We start from the raw sequence: 18,312 nt of genomic DNA on the forward strand, positions 1-18,312 counted from the left end.
TCCCTTCACTCGACCGCCGCGGCCAAACATTGTTTCCGTTCGCTGGTTTCACATACGTCACTTGGTATATTGCAAATGTTACTAGATGAGAACTGAATTGAGTTGATTGCACCTGTGATCTACTGCCTGGAATTTAACGCATACTGACTTTGACCTCCGCGAGCCCTTGATCCCATAAACACTAGCTCTCCACCTCGGCCATGATATCTTTGCGGGCGCCGACTACCCGAGGGAAAAAAAAAAAAAAAAAAAAGAGGCAGGCCGACCCAGGGCAAACTCAAAACGCCATTGCTCTGAAAAGAAGACCCTAAGCCACCCTGGTTGTTGATGGACCGAACTCGATGCAGACCGAGAACCGCATTGCGCCTCAGCAAATGCCGCTGTGATGAGAATTGTCAAACCGAAAACCCCTAGCCGTGAGTGAAAGAAACTGAATACCGGAGACCTGGAGAGACGAGAAGATATTTTGACGCCATCCTTTCCTAGAGCTGCGTATAGTCGGGCGCGCGGTTCCTGCGGTTGCGATTCTGGTGCCGGTGGGGGTTTACCGGTTTGCGAAAATAGGCATTCTCCTCTTCATTGGCGAAGGGTTCGCTGAAGACGGTGCGCTGTTGATTTGGGAAAACGCCATTCTTGTTCTGCATATGGCCTTGAGGTCCCATGCCGTTCATACCCCAACCCGCCTGGTTGCCGCCGTGCCACTGTTGATTGTAGCCACCGTTCATCATGCCGTTCATGTTTCCGTACATGTTGTTTGGAGGAAAGCCCATAGCTCCCATGTTGCCCCATCCGCCATTCTGCATCATCATGGGGTTCATCATCGCGTTCGGCATGCCCATACCTCCGGCCACGCTCATGCCCATACCCATCATGTTCTGATTGGGAAAGCCCATGCCCGGCATGCCTCCAAAGCCCATGAAGTTACCGTTGGGAGGGAACTGGTTGCCCATGTTGAAAGCTGCTGGCCCTCCAGCAAGGGCATTCATCTGATTCATGAAACCTGGGTCGGGATTGCTTGGCGGCTGAAGCTTCTGTTGTTGTTCCTGCTGTTTGCGCATGGCGGCCGGTGCAGTGGGGATCCGGTCATTTTTGAGTTCCTCCTCGGCAGGACGCTTCTTGGACGCTCCGTTGGTGGTTGCTGGCGTTGCTGACACTGTGCTGGGGGTTGCTGCTGGAGACTTTGAAGCAATAGAAGCAGGCTTCACAGCTTGATTTTCTGGCGAACCGTTGGTGCTGGCGGCCTTCTCATCCTTGCTTCCGTTGACTGGAGTTGCCTTTTCCGACTTCGGACTTTTGGACGCCTCCTTCGCCTTGCGCTCAGCAGCCTTTTCGTCCTCGAAGACCTTGATTTTAGCAGCCACCTCCTCGTCAGGGACGAGATTGTCAATGAACACGTCGTCCTTTGCGCAGTTTGGACATACGAAGTCACTGTTAATGAGTGCATTCTCGATACAGTCATTGCAGTATGTCATTCCACAGCAAGGTGTCTTCATTGGATCCACGAACATGCGCTTGTCAACTGAGCATTCTAGACCACGGTCTTGAAGTTCTTTGCTACCAGCGGAAGCATTTTCAAGTTGTTGTGCGGCGGACGCCTGAGCCTTGGCTTGGTATTTGTTCCAGGCAGCCTCATCAGGCTTAGCTATGACATACTCGCCCGCAGCGTTGACCATGACTCCTGACGGTTGACGAGTTTCATCCGTCAGACCATCGTTGGTGAGAGCCACCGGCTTCTCAATAGTCTGCAACATTGATCGTGGAATTCCAGTCGTCCGCTTGATACGCGGCTTGTTCTCGAAGTTGGGGTCGTCATTGGTGGGACAAGCTTGGATCCAGTGTCCTAATTCCAATTAGCGTGTGCTTGGATGAGCTTCTAACGGCGTGCCTACCTTTGACGTGGCATCTGTGGCAGATGTAAGTTTCCGGAGGTTCACCTTCGGGGACGTTGTGGGGCCTGCCTCGATGTCCAGGCCTATAGACAGGTTTGGCACTGAAAAGCTGTCAGCATGCATGTGTGAGATGAAGCGGATGACTTACTCGGCCATCCTCGCCTTTTGCTGCTCCCAGTTTTCCGCACCAGCAGCAAACATAGCAGCGATCTTTTCCTCCTCGGTTTGGGCATTGTTCATGGCAGCCGCCACATCGGTGATGGGCTTCGCCTGAATTGCTGGCTTGGAAGATGCTTCGGTGCGGTATGAGTTCTTTGCAGTCACTGGGGCCTTGCCCGAGACGTATCTTGCCGCACGACCATGGCCTGGCCGAGCTGCGGGAAGGCGCCGCGCCAACACAGTCGTAGAACGAGGCACAATCGTGGTGTCATCATCGTATTCTACCTAGAATTAGCGTTGTAACATATTAGAGGAGGTTCTGACGAACCTTCGTTGGTGTCGTCAGTGTAGATGGACAGGTCAAAGTCCGTGCCGTCGCCTAGGCCAGTTGCGTTGATGATCTCTCTCTTCAGCTCAAAGACTGAAATACCAGTACCGTCAAACGTGATTCGTTGGGGCTCCTTGGACGACTTGAACTTGAAAAAGACCGATGACGACATGATGGTGGTTTAGTTGGGAAGAACGCAAACGGTCGTGGGAAGAAGGTTGTTGAAGTTGTAGAAGTGCAAGTGAAGTCGGTCGACCACGAGTCGCTCGAGTGGAGCAATGAGCTAGCTTCGTAGATCAAATCGGCGAAGAACAGACCAGTCGTCGAGTTGTAGACGTTAAGTCAGGGTTCGCGACGGGGACTCTTTGGGTGCAAATGCTTTTTTTCTTTCTTGGATTTCCAGTGGAGGAAAGTTGTTATTTTGAATTGTGTGAAGGTGCCGCGCCAGAAAGGCAGCAGCTAAGTGTAATGACCCAAAGAAGATAAAAGAGAACTGTGTACAAAGCGCAGAGGAGCACAGCAAATGGGGCAAATTCAGCCCGACGTGCGGAGTAAGAACTGAATACCAGAACTTCGACCACAGTGTCCTCCAGCTAGCGACCTCTCCAGAATTCTTGCTCTCACCCAAAGGCGATTCCACGCGTTTGATCCACCAACCTCACCTTGTGTGTTGTGTCGACGGGGGGGGGGGGCTGAAGTGGCGAGCGACACGCAAGACCCGAGGTCGAGAACGAACAACGCCGGCACCGACGTCACGCGAGCGACTGTGAGATGGGCGCCCGTAGAGAGCTTGAAAAGAGTGAGAGACGGCAGGCGAGAGGTGTTTGGTGTCGCGAGCGTGGATAGAAGACAGTGGGAAAGAAGATGTTGTGACGTGCAACGTGTAGACCGAGTCGAGAGAGGTGTGTTGGGTCGGGAAAGAGAGGAGGAAGCCGCCTCTTCAAGTACAAGGCAGCCTGCTGCGGAAAATTTGTAAGCAGTCACGTGGCTCACACTCACCTAGCCAGAACAGGACTAGTGGTGTTCGAGTACCGCCCGCTCAGCTCCCAACCACCCAAACAATCTCAATCCAACCGTAAGACAAACACCGGTACTCCTACGACTACGTTCTCATCACTATGCCAATTGCTGGGGCAAGTCGTTGGGAAATGTTGAATGACCACCATGCAACCTTGGTTCGACCTTCCAAAGGACGGCCCTGTTCCCTCGTGTCTCCAGCATCTAACAAGGGAAACATTCCTGCTCTACTGCACCACGACGCCTGGCTCGTTCTCCCATGGTTTAGGCACCAGGGACAGGCGTTGAGTCTCGACGGTACGACAGGTGCAAATCCTACCAAATTTTGTCTCTCATCGGACGAGACAGTGTCATGTCAGGAGTCATAATTTGAACATCATGCAAACAGTCTCTTGCAAAGACAGAGGTGAGTGTTATGAGAGGTTGGATACCCTCTCTGACAAGGTTCACTCAACCATGGAATAGTAACATCATCGAAGACCGACCAGGAGCATCAATCATGCTGCAAAGTAGATGCGAAGAACATTGTGATTATGTCCTTCGCTGATGCTGAAGCAAAAATGGGGACAGACAAGTAGACACGGGCAGACAAGTAGGTAGGTGGATACCTAGGTGGATAGGTGGGCACGTATGTAGAGACAAGAAGCCCCCAGCACCCAGGTATCCAGCCAGCAAGGTGGTCGTACGATGAGAGGAAAAAGGGGCTGAGGGCAGACGCAGGCCAGCCAGGCCGGACCACTGTCAGGCCACAAGGAACTGCACCGCGCATGGATAGATGAGGGTACTGTCCTGTCTACTTTATTTACTAACCAACCGCCCAGCCGACCAAATTATACACACAGGCAGACAGGCACACCGAAATGCAGATAGTGTAGGTAGGTAGGTAGGTAGTAAACCAGCTCGGGTGCAGATTTTATTTTGCGTTGTTGGTGGATGGCAGAATTGTAGATACGCATTTGTACGGGCAAACCGCTCTTCTCTGTCCTTCCCCTTCCCCAATTCGAGCCGCCAAAAAGACCTCCCCACGCGCAGCGCCGCACGCAGTGCTGCCCGTCGTGTCTATGCTACACCAAACCACAGCCAGCCAGTTTCTAAAATACGCACAAGAAAAGTATAGGTGGTTGGTTTGGAGAAGAAGAAGGTAAGTGCCCAACGACAACCAAGTGACTAAACAAAAAGGAGACATTCGTCATGCTACGCTACGACGCCACGCCATGCATCTCTCGCTACCTATGCATCGTCCAAAGACAGCAGCAGCACGCTCGCTCGCTCACGAAAGCGCGGCATACAGCGTCTTCAGGGTCGTGCTAGCAACGAGCGTCTCACCCTTGAAGAACGAGTAGCGCTCAAGCCAGTCATTCTGGGCAGCAAACTCAAAGACGCCCTCAAGGAACGTCTTGGCGCTGGCGTCGTCGGCGCCCGACAGCGCAAACTCGGTGATCCAGATGGGCATCTTGAACTGGTCGTACGCCTTCTGCGCGTACGTCTTGAAGTTTTGCAGGTTGACCGACGCGTCGCCCGTGTAGTCGTTGTACCAATGGATGTTGATGACGCCGATCTGGCACTGCGAGCTGCTGCTGCCGAAGCCGCCGCACGCGGTTTGGAACTCGGAGAGCCAGTCGAGACCCTGCGAGCGGCCCGTGGAGGAGCGCGTGCCAACGCCGTTGCACACACCGGGAGACACGAGCGTCGTGTTGGTCGCGTACGGGTTCATGTACGTCTTGAAAGCCGTGGCGGCGTCGGCGGGCGAGATGTCGGAGCCGCCGCTGGCCTGCTCGACGTCGGGCTCGTTGAAGGCCATCAGGTACTTGGCGCCGTTGGCAATCTCGGACTGGGCGTTGGACGACCAGGTGGCGAGATCCTCGGACTCGCGCGTGCCCCAGAGCGTGGGCACGAACTGGATGTTGGGGGGCATGGAGCCGCCGGCCGTCTGGGCCCAGTTCCACGCCCAGCCGATGGCCTGCGAGCTCTCAAAGTGGGTCACGACGCTGAAGTCGTTGTAGACGAGACCGCGCTTGGCAACGGTGCCATGGGAGGCGGTCGACGAGGCAGCAGGAGTGCTGCTGGCCGCACTGCTCGAGGCAGGGGTCGTCGTAGCGGCAGCGCTGGTCTTGGGAGCAGCACTGCTCTCAGCAAAAGTAGCCGCAGAGCTCACGGGAGCCACAGAGCTGGGGGCGACGGCAGAAGTGGCCGCAACGGAAGAGGGAGCAACGTAGCTCGAGGCAACGGGAGCCGAAGAGGGAGAAATGACGGGAACGGCACTGCTGACGGCGGCAACCGACGAAGAGGCGGCGCTCGAAGGGGCCGGAGCAGCAGCAGCAGAAGAAAAAGAAGCACCCGCCCATTGGGTAACGGTCACGGTAAGAGGCTTGTTGGTGACAGTGACGGTCACCTCGTCGCAGACTTCGGCGGGATTAGAGGAGACGGCCTCAGCGGCAACAACGGGAGAGGCGGCGCCAGAGGCAGCGGGAGCAGCGCCCAGGGTCGTGTACTGTGTCAAGTACTCGGTGTGCTGGAGCGTGTTGGTGAGGACGACGGTGTTGGTGCCCTGTGCGGGAGGAGGAGGCGCCGGAGACGACGAGTTGAAAAAGGTGCCATTGATGCCGTAGGGGGCGTCGGCCTGGGCAACGCGGCGGTCATGGAACTTGTTGTGCTTGCCAGCTTGGTGGGCAACGGCGGAACCAGCCAGGGAGAGGAGCCCGAACTGGGCAATCTTGGAAGGCATTCTTGGTGTTGATGCAGATCTGGATGTGCAGGATGTGCAGTGAATCGAGCCGTGAACGGATCAACGAGTAACCAGGGTTGCTAGAGAGAGGACAGTCTCTGTTGGCGAGACAAGGAGAGGACGAGCTGAGAGCTCAGCAAAGAATGACAGCAGCAAGACTGGGGAAGGCAAAAGGTTGAGAGAAAGGGGAAAAACGAGCGGACGGGCAGGGCCACAGAGGATATATGTACAGGACTAGGAACGGGCTAGCTGAGTGTGGGCTGCTCCTCAGCGGCCATTAATATCTCGTGCAAGGTGCAAGGCAGGTTTCACAGCACAGGCAGAGGCAGAGGCCGTGTGTGGATGTGGCCGGTGGACCGCACCGCACAAGCGCTTGCGGCAAGCGGCAGCCCGCAGGGGTATGGTACGGCCGCGCAAAAAGAGGCGCACTTGGCGGTGGCACCAGGAGACGAACAGTAGAAGAGAAAAAAGAAGAAAAATTTTTAACATGTTTTTTGCTTGACTTGGCATCGATTTGGCCCTGAGAGAGCATGGTGACTTGGAGTCGTCGAAGCAGTTGGCGGCAGCTCGTCGCCATCGGCCACGCAAGCCGAGGGCAGGACCCCAAGCCATCAGGCCTCATTTCCGGAGGCCTAAGTTGGACGCTTCTAGGCCTGTGGAGAAGGAATCAGACCTGTCAAGACGGCCTCGTCTCAGCACACGAAGCGTTGCGTCCATGCTCCACTCGTTTTGGTGGCTTTGGGCCGAAGACCGCTGGCAGTGGCGCCACGGCAGACGGCGACAGCCACGGTTGCAATCAGGGGCCCAACGACAGTTGACGGATGGATGGATGCAGTGGCGGTGATGAAAATGGCGACGACTAAGTGGTAACTGTTGGTGGTGTCGCGTTTCCACGTGCGGGTGCGGGTGCGGGTGCTGGTGCGGGTACAGGAGCAGGAGGATGCCAGGGACGACGACAAAGAAGAATTTCCCTGTCCGCTGCCGGGCTCTTGGTCTTGGGCCGCCGGGAGCCTCGCTCAGCTGTTTTTTCGTCGCGCATCCCGAACATCACCGTCACCATCACCACATGCTGTCAGACTGCCCCCAAGACCACGCCACAGCCATGGCGACAATCTCCTCATGTTTCTGTGTCCTGTCTTCGGATCCCTCGAAAATTCCCTGGGTCGCGTGTGGCGCTGGTCCGAAACACGGCGGTTGGCCGGTTCGGGACGCTTGCACAGGGCGTGAGACAGTCCAATCACAGAGCGCCAGCTCAATACCAGCAATGCTGTGGTATAAGACAGGCTGCGAGTCAGGAAGAGCAGAGGCAGCCCGTTCTCGTCGTTCTCGCTCGCTGTTCCTGTGCCTGGTGTTCCTGTGTCAGCGTTGCAGCAACGTGCGTCGTCGATCGGGTTCGGGGCGAAGGGACGATCGCAATTCGCTGCCACCTGCGGCCTAACCCGTTTCGCAAACTTCATCTACTCGCATCAATCAACTATGGCTCGCACCGTCGATTTTCGCTGAAAATCATGAGCGATTCTCATATATTGGCCCTCGCCGCTCGCGCTGTCCATCGTATAGTATTGTATTGTATTGTATTGAGCTGGTGGAGTCGTTGTTTGTTGAGATACGACCGATTGACAGCGGCGACGCCGAAGGAAAGGCGAAAGCTCTACGACTGCAGCTGTCAGGCTCGTCTCACCCATCTCACACGCTTCCACAGCAGCTCCATCTGGCAACCTCTGCTAACCAACCCTCCACGCTGTCGACGCTTTCGACGCTGTCATTCCTCCATCCCAAAAAAACCCCCCTCATCGCCCTCCATCCAGACTCCAACCACGAGACAAGGTTCCCCTCGCCCGTACATCCCCGCCGCGCACCCGACGGGACCCCAAGACTGAAAAAATAGGGCACCAACCTTAACTCTAATTTCCGCCCGCCAGCCTACCGGCTCGCCCACCGCCATAACCGCCTCCACCTCGCCTGACCTCTGAGGCAGCCTGCCTGAAAGTCCTGATTTGCCTTCCTTTTCTCTTTTTTCTTCCTCTGTCGCTGCAACCAAGGAGACTGCAGAATCGCTGCATCGTTGTGGCAATGCTGCCAGCCAATCGGTTTTTTTTTTTTTTTTTTTCGTGACGTTGGCCTGTGGGGCATGCGATGAGGGCCGCGGCGTCTAACTAAGGGGCATCGTGGTGAAGTCACCGTCCGAGTAATGATGCATGTGTAGGGCTGGACAACAAAAAACGCTGCACGCACAGCACAGTCAGCATCACGATGCACATCCAGCTCAGAACGTCGAACGAGTCAGCCAGCGATAAATTGATGCGACCATGGGATGGACACGTGCATAGCCACGGCGACGGACAGATGGGTGGTAGAGCTGGAGCGTGTGACTCGTTGCGCTGTCTCTCTGTTTGCCTGTTCCTGACTGTGCACCTACATAGGTGGGTACATTTTGTACTTTGTACACAGCGTCTTTGTTGGCCGTCGTGTACGGCTGCAAACAACACATCTGCCTCACACTACCTGGTACTTGCCATCGTGGCATCAGTCAAGTCGACAAAAATGGTTCTGTGTCGCTGCGATACAACGGTTCCTACCTTGACCTTGCTTGCCATCTACCACTCCCCCTCCAGCTCCTCCCCGCGTCGGCCCTCGATTGAATGCAACTGCACCCAAGAAATCAAGAACCAGTCAATTGGTTTCGCCTCCTCTAATGATTTCACAGTCAGTCTGACACGTCTCCAACGTCCTCCCGCCGCAGATGGGCGGCACGGGACGAGCACGGGACGGGACGGCCCCATCTAGGTAGTCTCTCTCGTCAGATGGGATGGATGTTTCGCGTGTCGCGACCCCACCACTACCGAAGTCAATGCTCATATCGCTACTAAGTTGTTTGGTATACCACCTCACTCACACTTTTGATAGCAGCAGCAGCAAGGCAAGGTGGCGAAACGCGAGAAAACAAATATTGATCAACGGTCATCTATGTACAGAAACTGCGCAATCTGAGTGAGCCTCCCTCCCCTCTAATCCCACAACTCACATGTAGCCCAGGAAGCCAAGAACAACAAACAAACAAACCCCAACAACAAAAGATGCAAAGACACACACGACAAAGGAACAAAACCCTACTCTACCTCACAAACCCATCTTATTCCTCCTAACCAACCTCCTCCTCGCCCTGCCCATGCCCGCCCCGGCCAGCCTCCCTGCCTTCACACACTCGCGATGCTCCCCTTCTCCGCGCGCACTGTTCCTGACGTCGCTCAGCACGGCGACGACGACCGTCGATCTGGCCAGCGCGCCTTGCACCTTGTCCGCGAAGCCGAAGTCGAATGCGCGGCCAGTGCTGGTGCTCGCAGCAGTGGTGGTGATAACGTTTCCGCCGCAAGTGCTGCTCCGATTCAGCGCCGCCGCACCCTGCCACGATAGCGAGGGCTCGGGTAGCGCGGGCGGTTCGAGCTTAAGGTCAAGCTCGAGATAGCGCTCAAAGCCGCCGTGACCGTCTTCCGCCTCTGCCTGCTGCTGCTGCTGCTGCTGCTCGACGGCGTCGAAGAAGAGTGGGACGCTCATCGTCTCACCGTCTGCCTCCTTCTCCATAACATCTTCAACATCATCTCCTTCACCCAGCTCCTCCCCCTCATCCTCATCCTCCTCGACAACCGCCGGCAGCGTAGCAACCGCCTTTGCGAGCGGCGACCCGGGGTTTTTCTTGTTGGTAGTGGTGGTGGTGGAGCCGCTTCGCTTGCGCTGCCGCGCCGCGTCCAGCAGCGTGTCCCAGAAGCGCTCGCGCACGTCTTTGGGCGATGTGGGACTGAGGCTGGCGGAGGCGCTGGCGAGGGCGCTGGCGAGCGGCGTGCCTTCGAGGATACCGTCGAAGGTTGTTGGAGGCGTGTATGTGTTTGTGGGTGAAGATGGGGCGGAGGATGCGGTGGTGGTGATGAGGGGCTGGGTCTGGAGGGAGAGGGGCGAGTGGGGAGTTGAGGTGAGGGGGTCTTGGGAGAGGGACGAAGAAGAGGGCGCGCAGACGCTGGTAAAGTTGCAGCCGGACGCTGCAGTCTGGCTTGTAGAAGAAGTGGAAGACGTGGTGCTGCTCTGCACGCCATACTGGCTGCCCCAGCGGCACTCGGACGGATAATCGCACGTATTCCAGCAGTCCTTTGTCTGCGCCTTCATCTGGCTGGGCAGACTGGCGCGATCACCGCTGCTGCTGCTAACGTACCCCGAGTCGACGCTCATGGCATCGACATCGTCGTCGTTGTCGTCATCAGCGTCCGCGGCGGCGCCGCCGCCCTTGCGGTGCAGCGCGAGCAACGCGTCCTCGCTGCGACGCCACTCGCCCCAGGCCTTCCAGCTGGAATAGTCGAACTCGCTCGCGCACGCCCGGTGCCGCTTGGTGCGCCGACTGCTCGCCTTGCCCTTGCGCTTGCTCACCGCCGTCGTGCCCGAGCAGAAATAGTGTCCGTCGTCCAGACAGCGCCGCGTTGCCCCGAGCGGGTACGCTCGATAGCAGACGTGGCATTGCCAGAGCCAGTTGAGCGGCGCCGAGGGAGGCGGCGTCGAGGGCGACGAGAGGGCCCGTTTGTTGGAGGGTCGCGGGAGTTGCGCTTTCGGCGGCGTCGCGGGCGGTGTGAGGGGCAGGCGTGGGGAAAAGGGGGATGGGGGAATGGCCAGACGAGATGATTTGAAGGGGGCCGTGTTGGCGTTGATGGTGAGATGTTTGGGAACCATTTTGAATGTCTAGACAAGGATCGTGGTGAATTGGGATAGATCGGTTTACTTCTACGTTTGGCTGATGTTTGTGCCGACGACTGGTTGGCTAAAGACTGACTGACTGGGTCGGAGTGGATGGACGGAATCAACGAGCGTTGAGTCGAAGCGCAGCTCCGCTGTATTTTTGTCTTGACGAAGAAGGAGAAACGAGGGAAACCGGTCCGCAAGGAAAACAAATTGAAGCAGGCGTCACCTTTGATCTCACGAAGACAGCTGGCGGCCTACTGCTCTTAAGTCCTAGGGTCGTGGCCATTGTGACAAAGGCCTCGTGGCGCACACTGTCATCTGTATTCGGCTGGTCAAGCAGACGACTGCTCTTTCTCTTTGTCGGTCCAGGGTTATTTTTGACCTTGTGCCTGAACGTGGCTCGGGTTGGCCGTCATGTGCTGATAATGGCGCCTTTGCTTTGTTGTCTAGGGCTTCAAAGACGAGCAACCGAATGTGACAGATTTGGTAGATCAACGCATGAGCTCACAGTTTTTGCTTTCGTTGACTCTCCCGCGCAATTCGCTAGACCTGAGTGTCGTAGTAGCTGAGATTCGGAGGAGTCGACGTCCAAGATGGATATTTCCCGAGAAGAATTGAAACAAAAGCATCTGAGCCAAAGGATGTCCATGAAAGGCAGAAAGAGGCATATCGAAGCCGAGAAATCACAAGGAACAAAGGAGACACAAGGGCCGAGAGGCGAATAGAACGCCTTTGGGCGTTCGTCGATTCAGCAGCCGAAGGATTGTTGATTTTGGGGCAAGGGTCCAACAACAGCCATCGAGACCAGAACAGAAACAATAGCAACGGAGATGCCGTGATCCCAGAGTCAGTCGTACAGCGGTCGATTTCCGTCCATAAGTAGTCGAGATGGCCAAATTTCAAGTATGGTCAACTCGATCTGGTGCAGCAGTCAGCGATGGCCACAATCAGGGAAAAGAAGTCTCCCACCTCGAAGATGTGGCTGCAACTCCTCTACTCATTTCTTCTCCCCCTGCAAAATCTTCCTGATTTCGGCCTATCTGATCTCTTCCTCCCTTTGACCTTCAAAACATCTCCTGGTCTCTCTCGGGGCTTACAGTCGGCTTCCGTCTCCAGATAAGGTCACTCGCGGCGGCTCTGAGCACTCCGTGTCGACTATGAGTCAGTGTGGCCAAAGCAGAGAGAAAAGGTCAACAAAAAGACAATACTATAATCGGAAATCCACACATGGAAAGAATGATGTTTCTATCATTTTTTACTTTCTATTCACTGGTGTTTCGTCTTACCACTTTCATGTGGCGAAGTCGATCCCGAGCAGCCCTGATGAACAGGACTTACATACATGGCATTTTCGACAATTCAGGATAAGAACAGCGCGCTCAGAATGGAGGCAAGTAGAAGGGATAGCCGCCGTTCTTGATCTTGAAAATGCTCAGCAGAAAGCTGTACGTCACAAACATCATGCCGGCCCAAATGATGACGGCAATTGACTGAGTCTTGGGGTTCGCGATCCGTGGCACCTTGAGGCCGAGAGAGATTGCGGCGAAGGACAAAAGTCCATCTAGTCGCAAGTCAGCATTTCAACTCAAACTTGGTTTTAGTTGCGGGTGCCTTACAAATAGCGGCGACGATTTGAGTCTCCATGCCGAACTGGTTCTGGAATCCACCCGCGAAGTATGATATCCCACCTTTGCCATCGCCCACCACATATGGTACCTGCCTAATGTGGTTGAACATGTGGCCACTGGTAAACAGCAGGACCAGGATTAAGCTGATGGCTGCCCAAAGGTTGCGGTTCTGGATCAAGGGAAGAATGTACGGCAGCGCGACCGAGGCGAAGGTGATGACTCCGAGGACGGCGGTCGTAACGGAGACAACCTTGACGTAGTTGATGGGGCGGACAATGGGTGGGTGAGGGCCCTCGGGGAGGCTGCGGGAGATCCAAGCATGGATGCCGTCGGCAGATTGTGGACTGCTGGTGGAGTTAGGTTCTGAATTTGGAGAGGAATCATGACCGCCTACCCCATGGCAAAGTCGTAACGCTTAGGCTGACTGTCAACGCGAGCATTGGGACCGACGGTAGGGTGGAACAGCAGAAGGACAGGGGCGGTTTGGAGCATGAGCTGGGGTTTTTAGCATCAATTCATAGGCGACTGGGGTGTTGAAATGTCATACAGATTGGAAAGTTGCCTTTCCGTCCATGAAGTCCAAAGTGCCAAAGAGTAACCGGCTATCTCCATGCTTGTCACCCTTGGTCCAACTCTTTGCCAACAGATTCCATTCAGGTTGGAAAGATTGGCATAACCCGCAGCCAAAACGCGGTTCCAGTGCCGTCAACAGCACGGCGACGGCATAGTCTCTCGGCGCCGTTGTCAATTCGTTGTAGACCTTGTCATTGAGCGTCAGCGGCGTCGACTGTGCGCGGAAGGAGTCGAAACGGTCGGCGGGCGGTGCCTTCTTGGCCGCCAATGCGGTCAACGGAAGAAGAAAATGGGTCAGGAGCGAGAAGAGCTTCATCCTGGATGTGCCGCCTTGAAGCTGTGGGAAAATGTTTGAAGCTCCAGTCCTGGGGAAATGCGTCGTCACCTACCACGTTGCTTGATCGGGGGAGCTCGCGGCGGGCCCTGACTAAGCCGTCTCCGGGTCGCCGACTCGCCGACTCGGTTTGTTTACCAACGCCCGTCTACCGCACTGACGCGCCGACTCCGCAAACCACCATCAATCTCTACCCGGTCATTCCCTATCAAACATCTCACATTATGCCGCCCAAGCCGGAGGTGCAAGGGCTAGCTGAAGTCACCGAAGTAATCGCAGGGTTCTCATTCTTACCCGCGCCTTGGCTAACGTCGCGCAGCTTCTACAACAACTCCATACTGCCGAATGCGAGTTGAACCTCGCGCGTAGCCAAGCAAAATACGATACGGTAGCCAAAGATGAATCCATCCGCGAGCTCAAGTTTTGCATGATGCTTCTCGAAGATGAAAACGAACAGCTCCACAACGATCTTGACGAAAAGGACACAAAGTACGAAGAGCTGGAAGGAAAACTGGACGACGTCTTTGCGCAGGTCGCAGAGAAAGAGGCAGAGGTCCAGCGCATTTCACACGACCTCCGAATCAAGACACGAGAATTCGAAGCGGCCAAGGTTGGACTGCGAGGCGCGTTGGATTCGACATCACACGCTGACCTTTATTTAGGCCCAACTCGCCTCCATGGAGCACATCTCGTCTGATTCTAACAAGATCCTTACCGAAAAGCTTGCGCTTGCGCGAGAATTGTCCGCACTCAAGCCCGAACTCGAACACTTGCGCTCCCAACTCGCATCGCAAGAGAACGTCATTGCCGAAAAGCTATCGCTTCAACGCCAGCTTGATGCCGCCGAGGTAGAGCTCGAAAACGAAAAGCGTGCCACTCAGCGCGCCCTTGCACGATCAGAGAGGTATAACGAAAAGGACGCGGAACTTCAAGCACAAATCGAGACGCTTAGGAAAGAGCTGCACGCGGAAAGAAAAGAGCGAGAAAAGGCCGCAAAGGAGACCGCAAAAGCCCAGAAAGAACTCGAGGTGGCGCAGAAGGCTGCAGACCGCGAAAAGTCAAGGCGGGACAAGGAATTTGAGAAGGAGGCTGCGAAAGACGCCAAGGATGAGGGGAGACTCGAGGAACTCAAGAAGGAGCTCGTCAAAGAAAAAAGAGAGCGTGAAAAGGCAGAAAAGGCCATCCAAAAGGTTCAAATGGAAGCCGAAGGCCAGACCTCGCTTGCCACCGAGCGCGCCGAAGCCTACAAGTCGAAGCTCAAGACCACCAAGGAGAAGCTCAAGGAGGTCCAAGCCGACGTTCAAAGACTTCATGCAGAGGCAGCGGCCAGACCTACTGCCATGGAAGCTACAAAAGCGGTTAATCCCCGCAAGCGCGCTATACAGGCAGACCCTGACGCGACGACAATTGGAACTCCCGGCGACGGTCCAACTGCGAAGAGGCTGCACCGGGCGTCTAGCATGCTTGGCGACAAGTCCACTTTCTCCATGACTCCATTTCTGAAGCGCACCGCGAGTGTTGCACCAGACAGTCCCATCCAGGAAGTCAACGAAGAGGTCGCAGATGTTGAACAGAGCATCGAGGAAGTCGTTGAGAAACCTGCAAAGAAGACCAAAAAGGCCGAGAAGGCTGATGGAGCGCAATCCTCTGAGCCCCAACCCCTTTCAACGGCGCCCAACAGCAAGGCCAATGCCAAACTGGCCCCCAAACGCAAAAAGGCCGTCGCGCCAACTCTGGAGAAGGTTGCTGAAGAAGCATCTGAGGAAGAGGAGCCAGAAACCAAAACACCGATACACGTGCCGCGCAAGACAAGCTTAAAGTGAAAGACGCCAATGCCAAAATCACAACCCTCAAGCCCAAGATGAAGACCGCCAAGCAGCCTCGAAAGTCCCTTGCCGCATTTCCCAACTTTCACGAAGAATCTGCGCCTCTTCAAAAGAAGAAAAGGAAACTTGGAGGGGAGAGTAGCATTCTTGGAAAGACTCTCTTCGACATTGACGACGAGGAAGACAGGCCTGCTAAGCCTCTTCCTGGCAAGGGAATCCTCGCAACAAGAGCATTGAACAAGACACTTAGTCAGAAAGGCGGTGCCGCTAAGGGTCCCACGGTTATGACGTCTGATGGCTTTACGTTCAGCCCGTTGAAGAAGGAGAGGAGAGCGATGCAGGCAAGCTTTCTACAGTCGAGCATTCTATAGTAATGTGCATGAAGCCCTCTTTAGCGTTTTTCGCGCTTTTCCTTCTAATTTCTTTCTTCCTCTAGTATTTTATAAGGCGTTAGTATTATTTAACTTTACGTATGCTTAATAATAGGTCGATAGATCTAGCTACTTAGCTATTAGAAGTTAATTAGAAGTAAGATAGGTAATTAAGTTATAGCCTTATTAGTATAAAGTTTAATATATATACGTCTTAAAGCTTACTATTCTCTATACTATAACTTTACTTTAGACGCCCTTAAAGCTATTTATAACTATAAAACTCCGTAATAAAGGGCATTATAAAAGTACCTTCTTTAATAATTAGTCTATCTATGTTAGCTTAGATAGATATATTAATTATTTAGTAATATTATAGATTCGTATTTTCTAACTTAAGTAACTAAGTACGTAAAGAAAGGTCTATTAGTAGTCCCTATAAAGCTAGAAAAAAGCTTCCTTAATAAGGCATCTATAAGCTTAAATAGACGAGCTCTAATAATCTAATAATAAGAGTATATAAGTATTTAGCTTATTACCTTTAAATAAGAAAAATCTACCTTTTATCTTTAGTAGGTCTAAACTACTATATACGTACGTCTTTAGCCTTACTACTACTATCTATAGGTTAAGATACTATTACTAATTACTAATAAATTTACTATTAAAATCGCTAACTTTATTAGTACCTATATTATATTATGTAAATCCTAGCTCCTTAGTAATAATTAGACCTTACTAACCGTATCTAGGTTATTACTACCTATATTTTTATAGTAGTACTTATCTCCCTTTTACTAGTAGATATAGCCTAAGAACTAATTTTCTCTAACGTTTTCCTATAAACTATTATCTAGTAGATAATATTAAAGACTTTAATATAGTTAAAGGCCGTAATAGATACTATAAGATAGGGTTATATTTCGACTATAGAAAAGGCCCTAACTCTTATATTCGTATATAATATCTAAATAAGTATAGCTATAATATTTTTATCTTTAAGATTTACCTCTATAACCCTAATACGAACCCTAAGTGTTAGGAGATTAAGATATAGGCACGTAAGTTAACTCCTTTCTTATAGTAATAATTAGTCGTAGTAAGCTAGTCTTATAATAGTAGGATTAAAGTACTAATCTAAGTAAGTATATACGGAGAATTAGCACTTTAAGCCTAATACTTTAACTATAGGATCTATCTAAGGATGTAAATAGTTAGAAACTATAATAATACCCCTCCCCTCTTCTTATAGCTACGCGGTCCTAAAACGCTATTAAATGTAATACTAATCTACTATATAAAGGGAATAGTAAGGAAAGGGTATAAGCTAAGGTAGCTACTATAGTTACTATAGTAGCTTACTTATTAGTAAAGCCGTAAGAGATAAGACGGGCTTAGAACTCTTTATTACTAGGGCACTTATAGAGGATATAGCCTAGGTTAGGGAGGTTCCTAATATAGACGAAGACTAGGTAGCAGAACTACTTAATAGGAAGGATAAGACCCTAGCTAGACTTATACTTATTAGGTAGCTAGCTAAATAGTAGGATGTTAGTACTAGTAGAGTAGGTAAGGAACTAGGTCTTATAGTTAGGTAGGCCGCTAGGGCGGTTAAGGATAAGGCTACCTATAGCCTTAATTATATTACTAAGGGAGAGGGATAGAAAGGGGTAGGTATTAGGGTAGTAAATAATGAATATATTATGCTCTAGCTTATTACCGTAGATCTACTATAAGTAGATATAGTAGTTAGTAATGCGGCTAGGTAATAGATAGCCCTACTAGACCGTAAAGCGCTTATTAATACTAAGGTATAGGAATAGGGGTAGGGTATAGATTAAACGGCGCTAGCCTTAGGGTAGCTTAGTAATGCTAATAGTAATAAGCATATATAGCTTAGTAGGTAAGATCTAGCGCGCGTTATAACTAGGTATAGGTAGGGCGTTATAAGGAGTAAGACTAATAATAACCTCATCTATAATAATCTAATACTAGATAGAGCTAGAAGGGAAGAGGCCTAAGTAGTCCTCCTCTTCATCCTTAGTATTACTAAAGTTAGGAAAGGGGAGGATTATACTACTAGTAGTAGTAATAATGTTATAGATAGAGTTATTAAGGTCGTCCTAACTAGTACCTAACATAATTATAAGATTTAGTACCGTAGGAAGTCGAATTAAGTGTAAATAATAATAATATATTTAGTATAGATATTAGATAAAACCTTAGTTTATAAGGTTTTATCTCTTAGGGCGTTTATATATCCTTACTAATACGTATAGCCCTCTTTAGGTCCTAGTACGGCCCCCTTTAGGTTCTAGTTAGAGTTCCCTAGGCCCTACCTTAGTTATAGCATCATACTATCCCCCTCTCTAAAAGGGCTATTCTTAGACTATTAGTAAGTAGCCGTCTTAGGGGCACTAAGTAGTATAGAGTTAAGTAGTAGTATTACCTATTAGGTTATTATATTATCTAGCCTAAGGGTATAGTTATGCTATTAGGCGTATTCTAGCCTATAATTAGTATTATTATAGCCCTAAGAATTTATGAGATTTAGTACCGCAGGGAGTCGAATTAAGGGTGAATAATAATATGTTTAGTATAGATATTAGACGAAACCTTAGTTTATTAGGTTTCGTCTCTTAGGGCGTTTATATATCCTTACTAATACGTATAGCCCTCTTTAGGTCCTAGTACGGCCCCTTTAGGTCCTAGTTAGAGTTCTCTAGGCCCGCCTTAGTTA

At 52.0% G+C, this 18,312-nt stretch overlaps 6 protein-coding genes across 6 annotated transcripts; 2 read left to right on the forward strand and 4 right to left on the reverse strand.

Annotated features, from left to right (window-relative positions):
• Positions 1–482: 482 nt before the first annotated feature.
• IWZ02DRAFT_494978 (DWNN domain-containing protein) lies at positions 483–2,548 on the reverse strand (the record flags this gene model as incomplete). Its single annotated transcript, XM_066770092.1, has 4 exons — positions 483–1,840; positions 1,890–1,990; positions 2,038–2,329; positions 2,377–2,548. The coding sequence occupies 4 exons, from the start codon at positions 2,546–2,548 to the stop codon at positions 483–485; spliced, it is 1,923 nt and encodes a 640-aa protein (XP_066618078.1).
• A 2,115-nt stretch (positions 2,549–4,663) lies between these two features.
• Positions 4,664–5,503, reverse strand: IWZ02DRAFT_386690 (uncharacterized protein; the record flags this gene model as incomplete). The annotated part of the gene is made up of 1 exon (XM_066765486.1): positions 4,664–5,503. A coding segment is annotated over one exon (840 nt), but the record flags the coding sequence as incomplete, so codon positions are not given.
• A 2,773-nt stretch (positions 5,504–8,276) lies between these two features.
• Positions 8,277–9,102, forward strand: IWZ02DRAFT_149598 (uncharacterized protein). The gene is made up of 2 exons (XM_066761906.1): positions 8,277–8,965; positions 9,026–9,102. The coding sequence occupies exon 1, from the start codon at positions 8,372–8,374 to the stop codon at positions 8,903–8,905; it is 534 nt and encodes a 177-aa protein (XP_066618080.1). The 5' UTR covers positions 8,277–8,371; the 3' UTR covers positions 8,906–8,965; positions 9,026–9,102.
• On the reverse strand, positions 9,072–11,081 carry IWZ02DRAFT_149547 (uncharacterized protein). Its single transcript, XM_066761905.1, has one exon. It carries the CDS (start codon positions 10,829–10,831, stop codon positions 9,239–9,241), a length of 1,593 nt encoding a protein of 530 aa, XP_066618081.1. The 5' UTR covers positions 10,832–11,081; the 3' UTR covers positions 9,072–9,238.
• Positions 11,082–12,219: 1,138 nt separating this feature from the next.
• IWZ02DRAFT_386443 (uncharacterized protein) lies at positions 12,220–13,357 on the reverse strand (the record flags this gene model as incomplete). The annotated part of the gene is made up of 4 exons (XM_066765471.1): positions 12,220–12,401; positions 12,457–12,812; positions 12,863–12,963; positions 13,016–13,357. The coding sequence occupies 4 exons, from the start codon at positions 13,355–13,357 to the stop codon at positions 12,220–12,222; spliced, it is 981 nt and encodes a 326-aa protein (XP_066618082.1).
• A 165-nt stretch (positions 13,358–13,522) lies between these two features.
• On the forward strand, positions 13,523–15,871 carry IWZ02DRAFT_465122 (uncharacterized protein). Its single transcript, XM_066768440.1, has 4 exons — positions 13,523–13,644; positions 13,695–13,985; positions 14,038–15,171; positions 15,231–15,871. The coding sequence occupies exons 1-4, from the start codon at positions 13,600–13,602 to the stop codon at positions 15,570–15,572; spliced, it is 1,812 nt and encodes a 603-aa protein (XP_066618083.1). The 5' UTR covers positions 13,523–13,599; the 3' UTR covers positions 15,573–15,871.
• Positions 15,872–18,312: the final 2,441 nt, after the last annotated feature.

Source organism: Phyllosticta citriasiana, assembly GCF_038021145.1.
Source record: "Phyllosticta citriasiana strain CBS 120426 chromosome Unknown IWZ02scaffold_20, whole genome shotgun sequence".
Lineage (NCBI taxonomy): Eukaryota > Fungi > Ascomycota > Dothideomycetes > Botryosphaeriales > Phyllostictaceae > Phyllosticta > Phyllosticta citriasiana.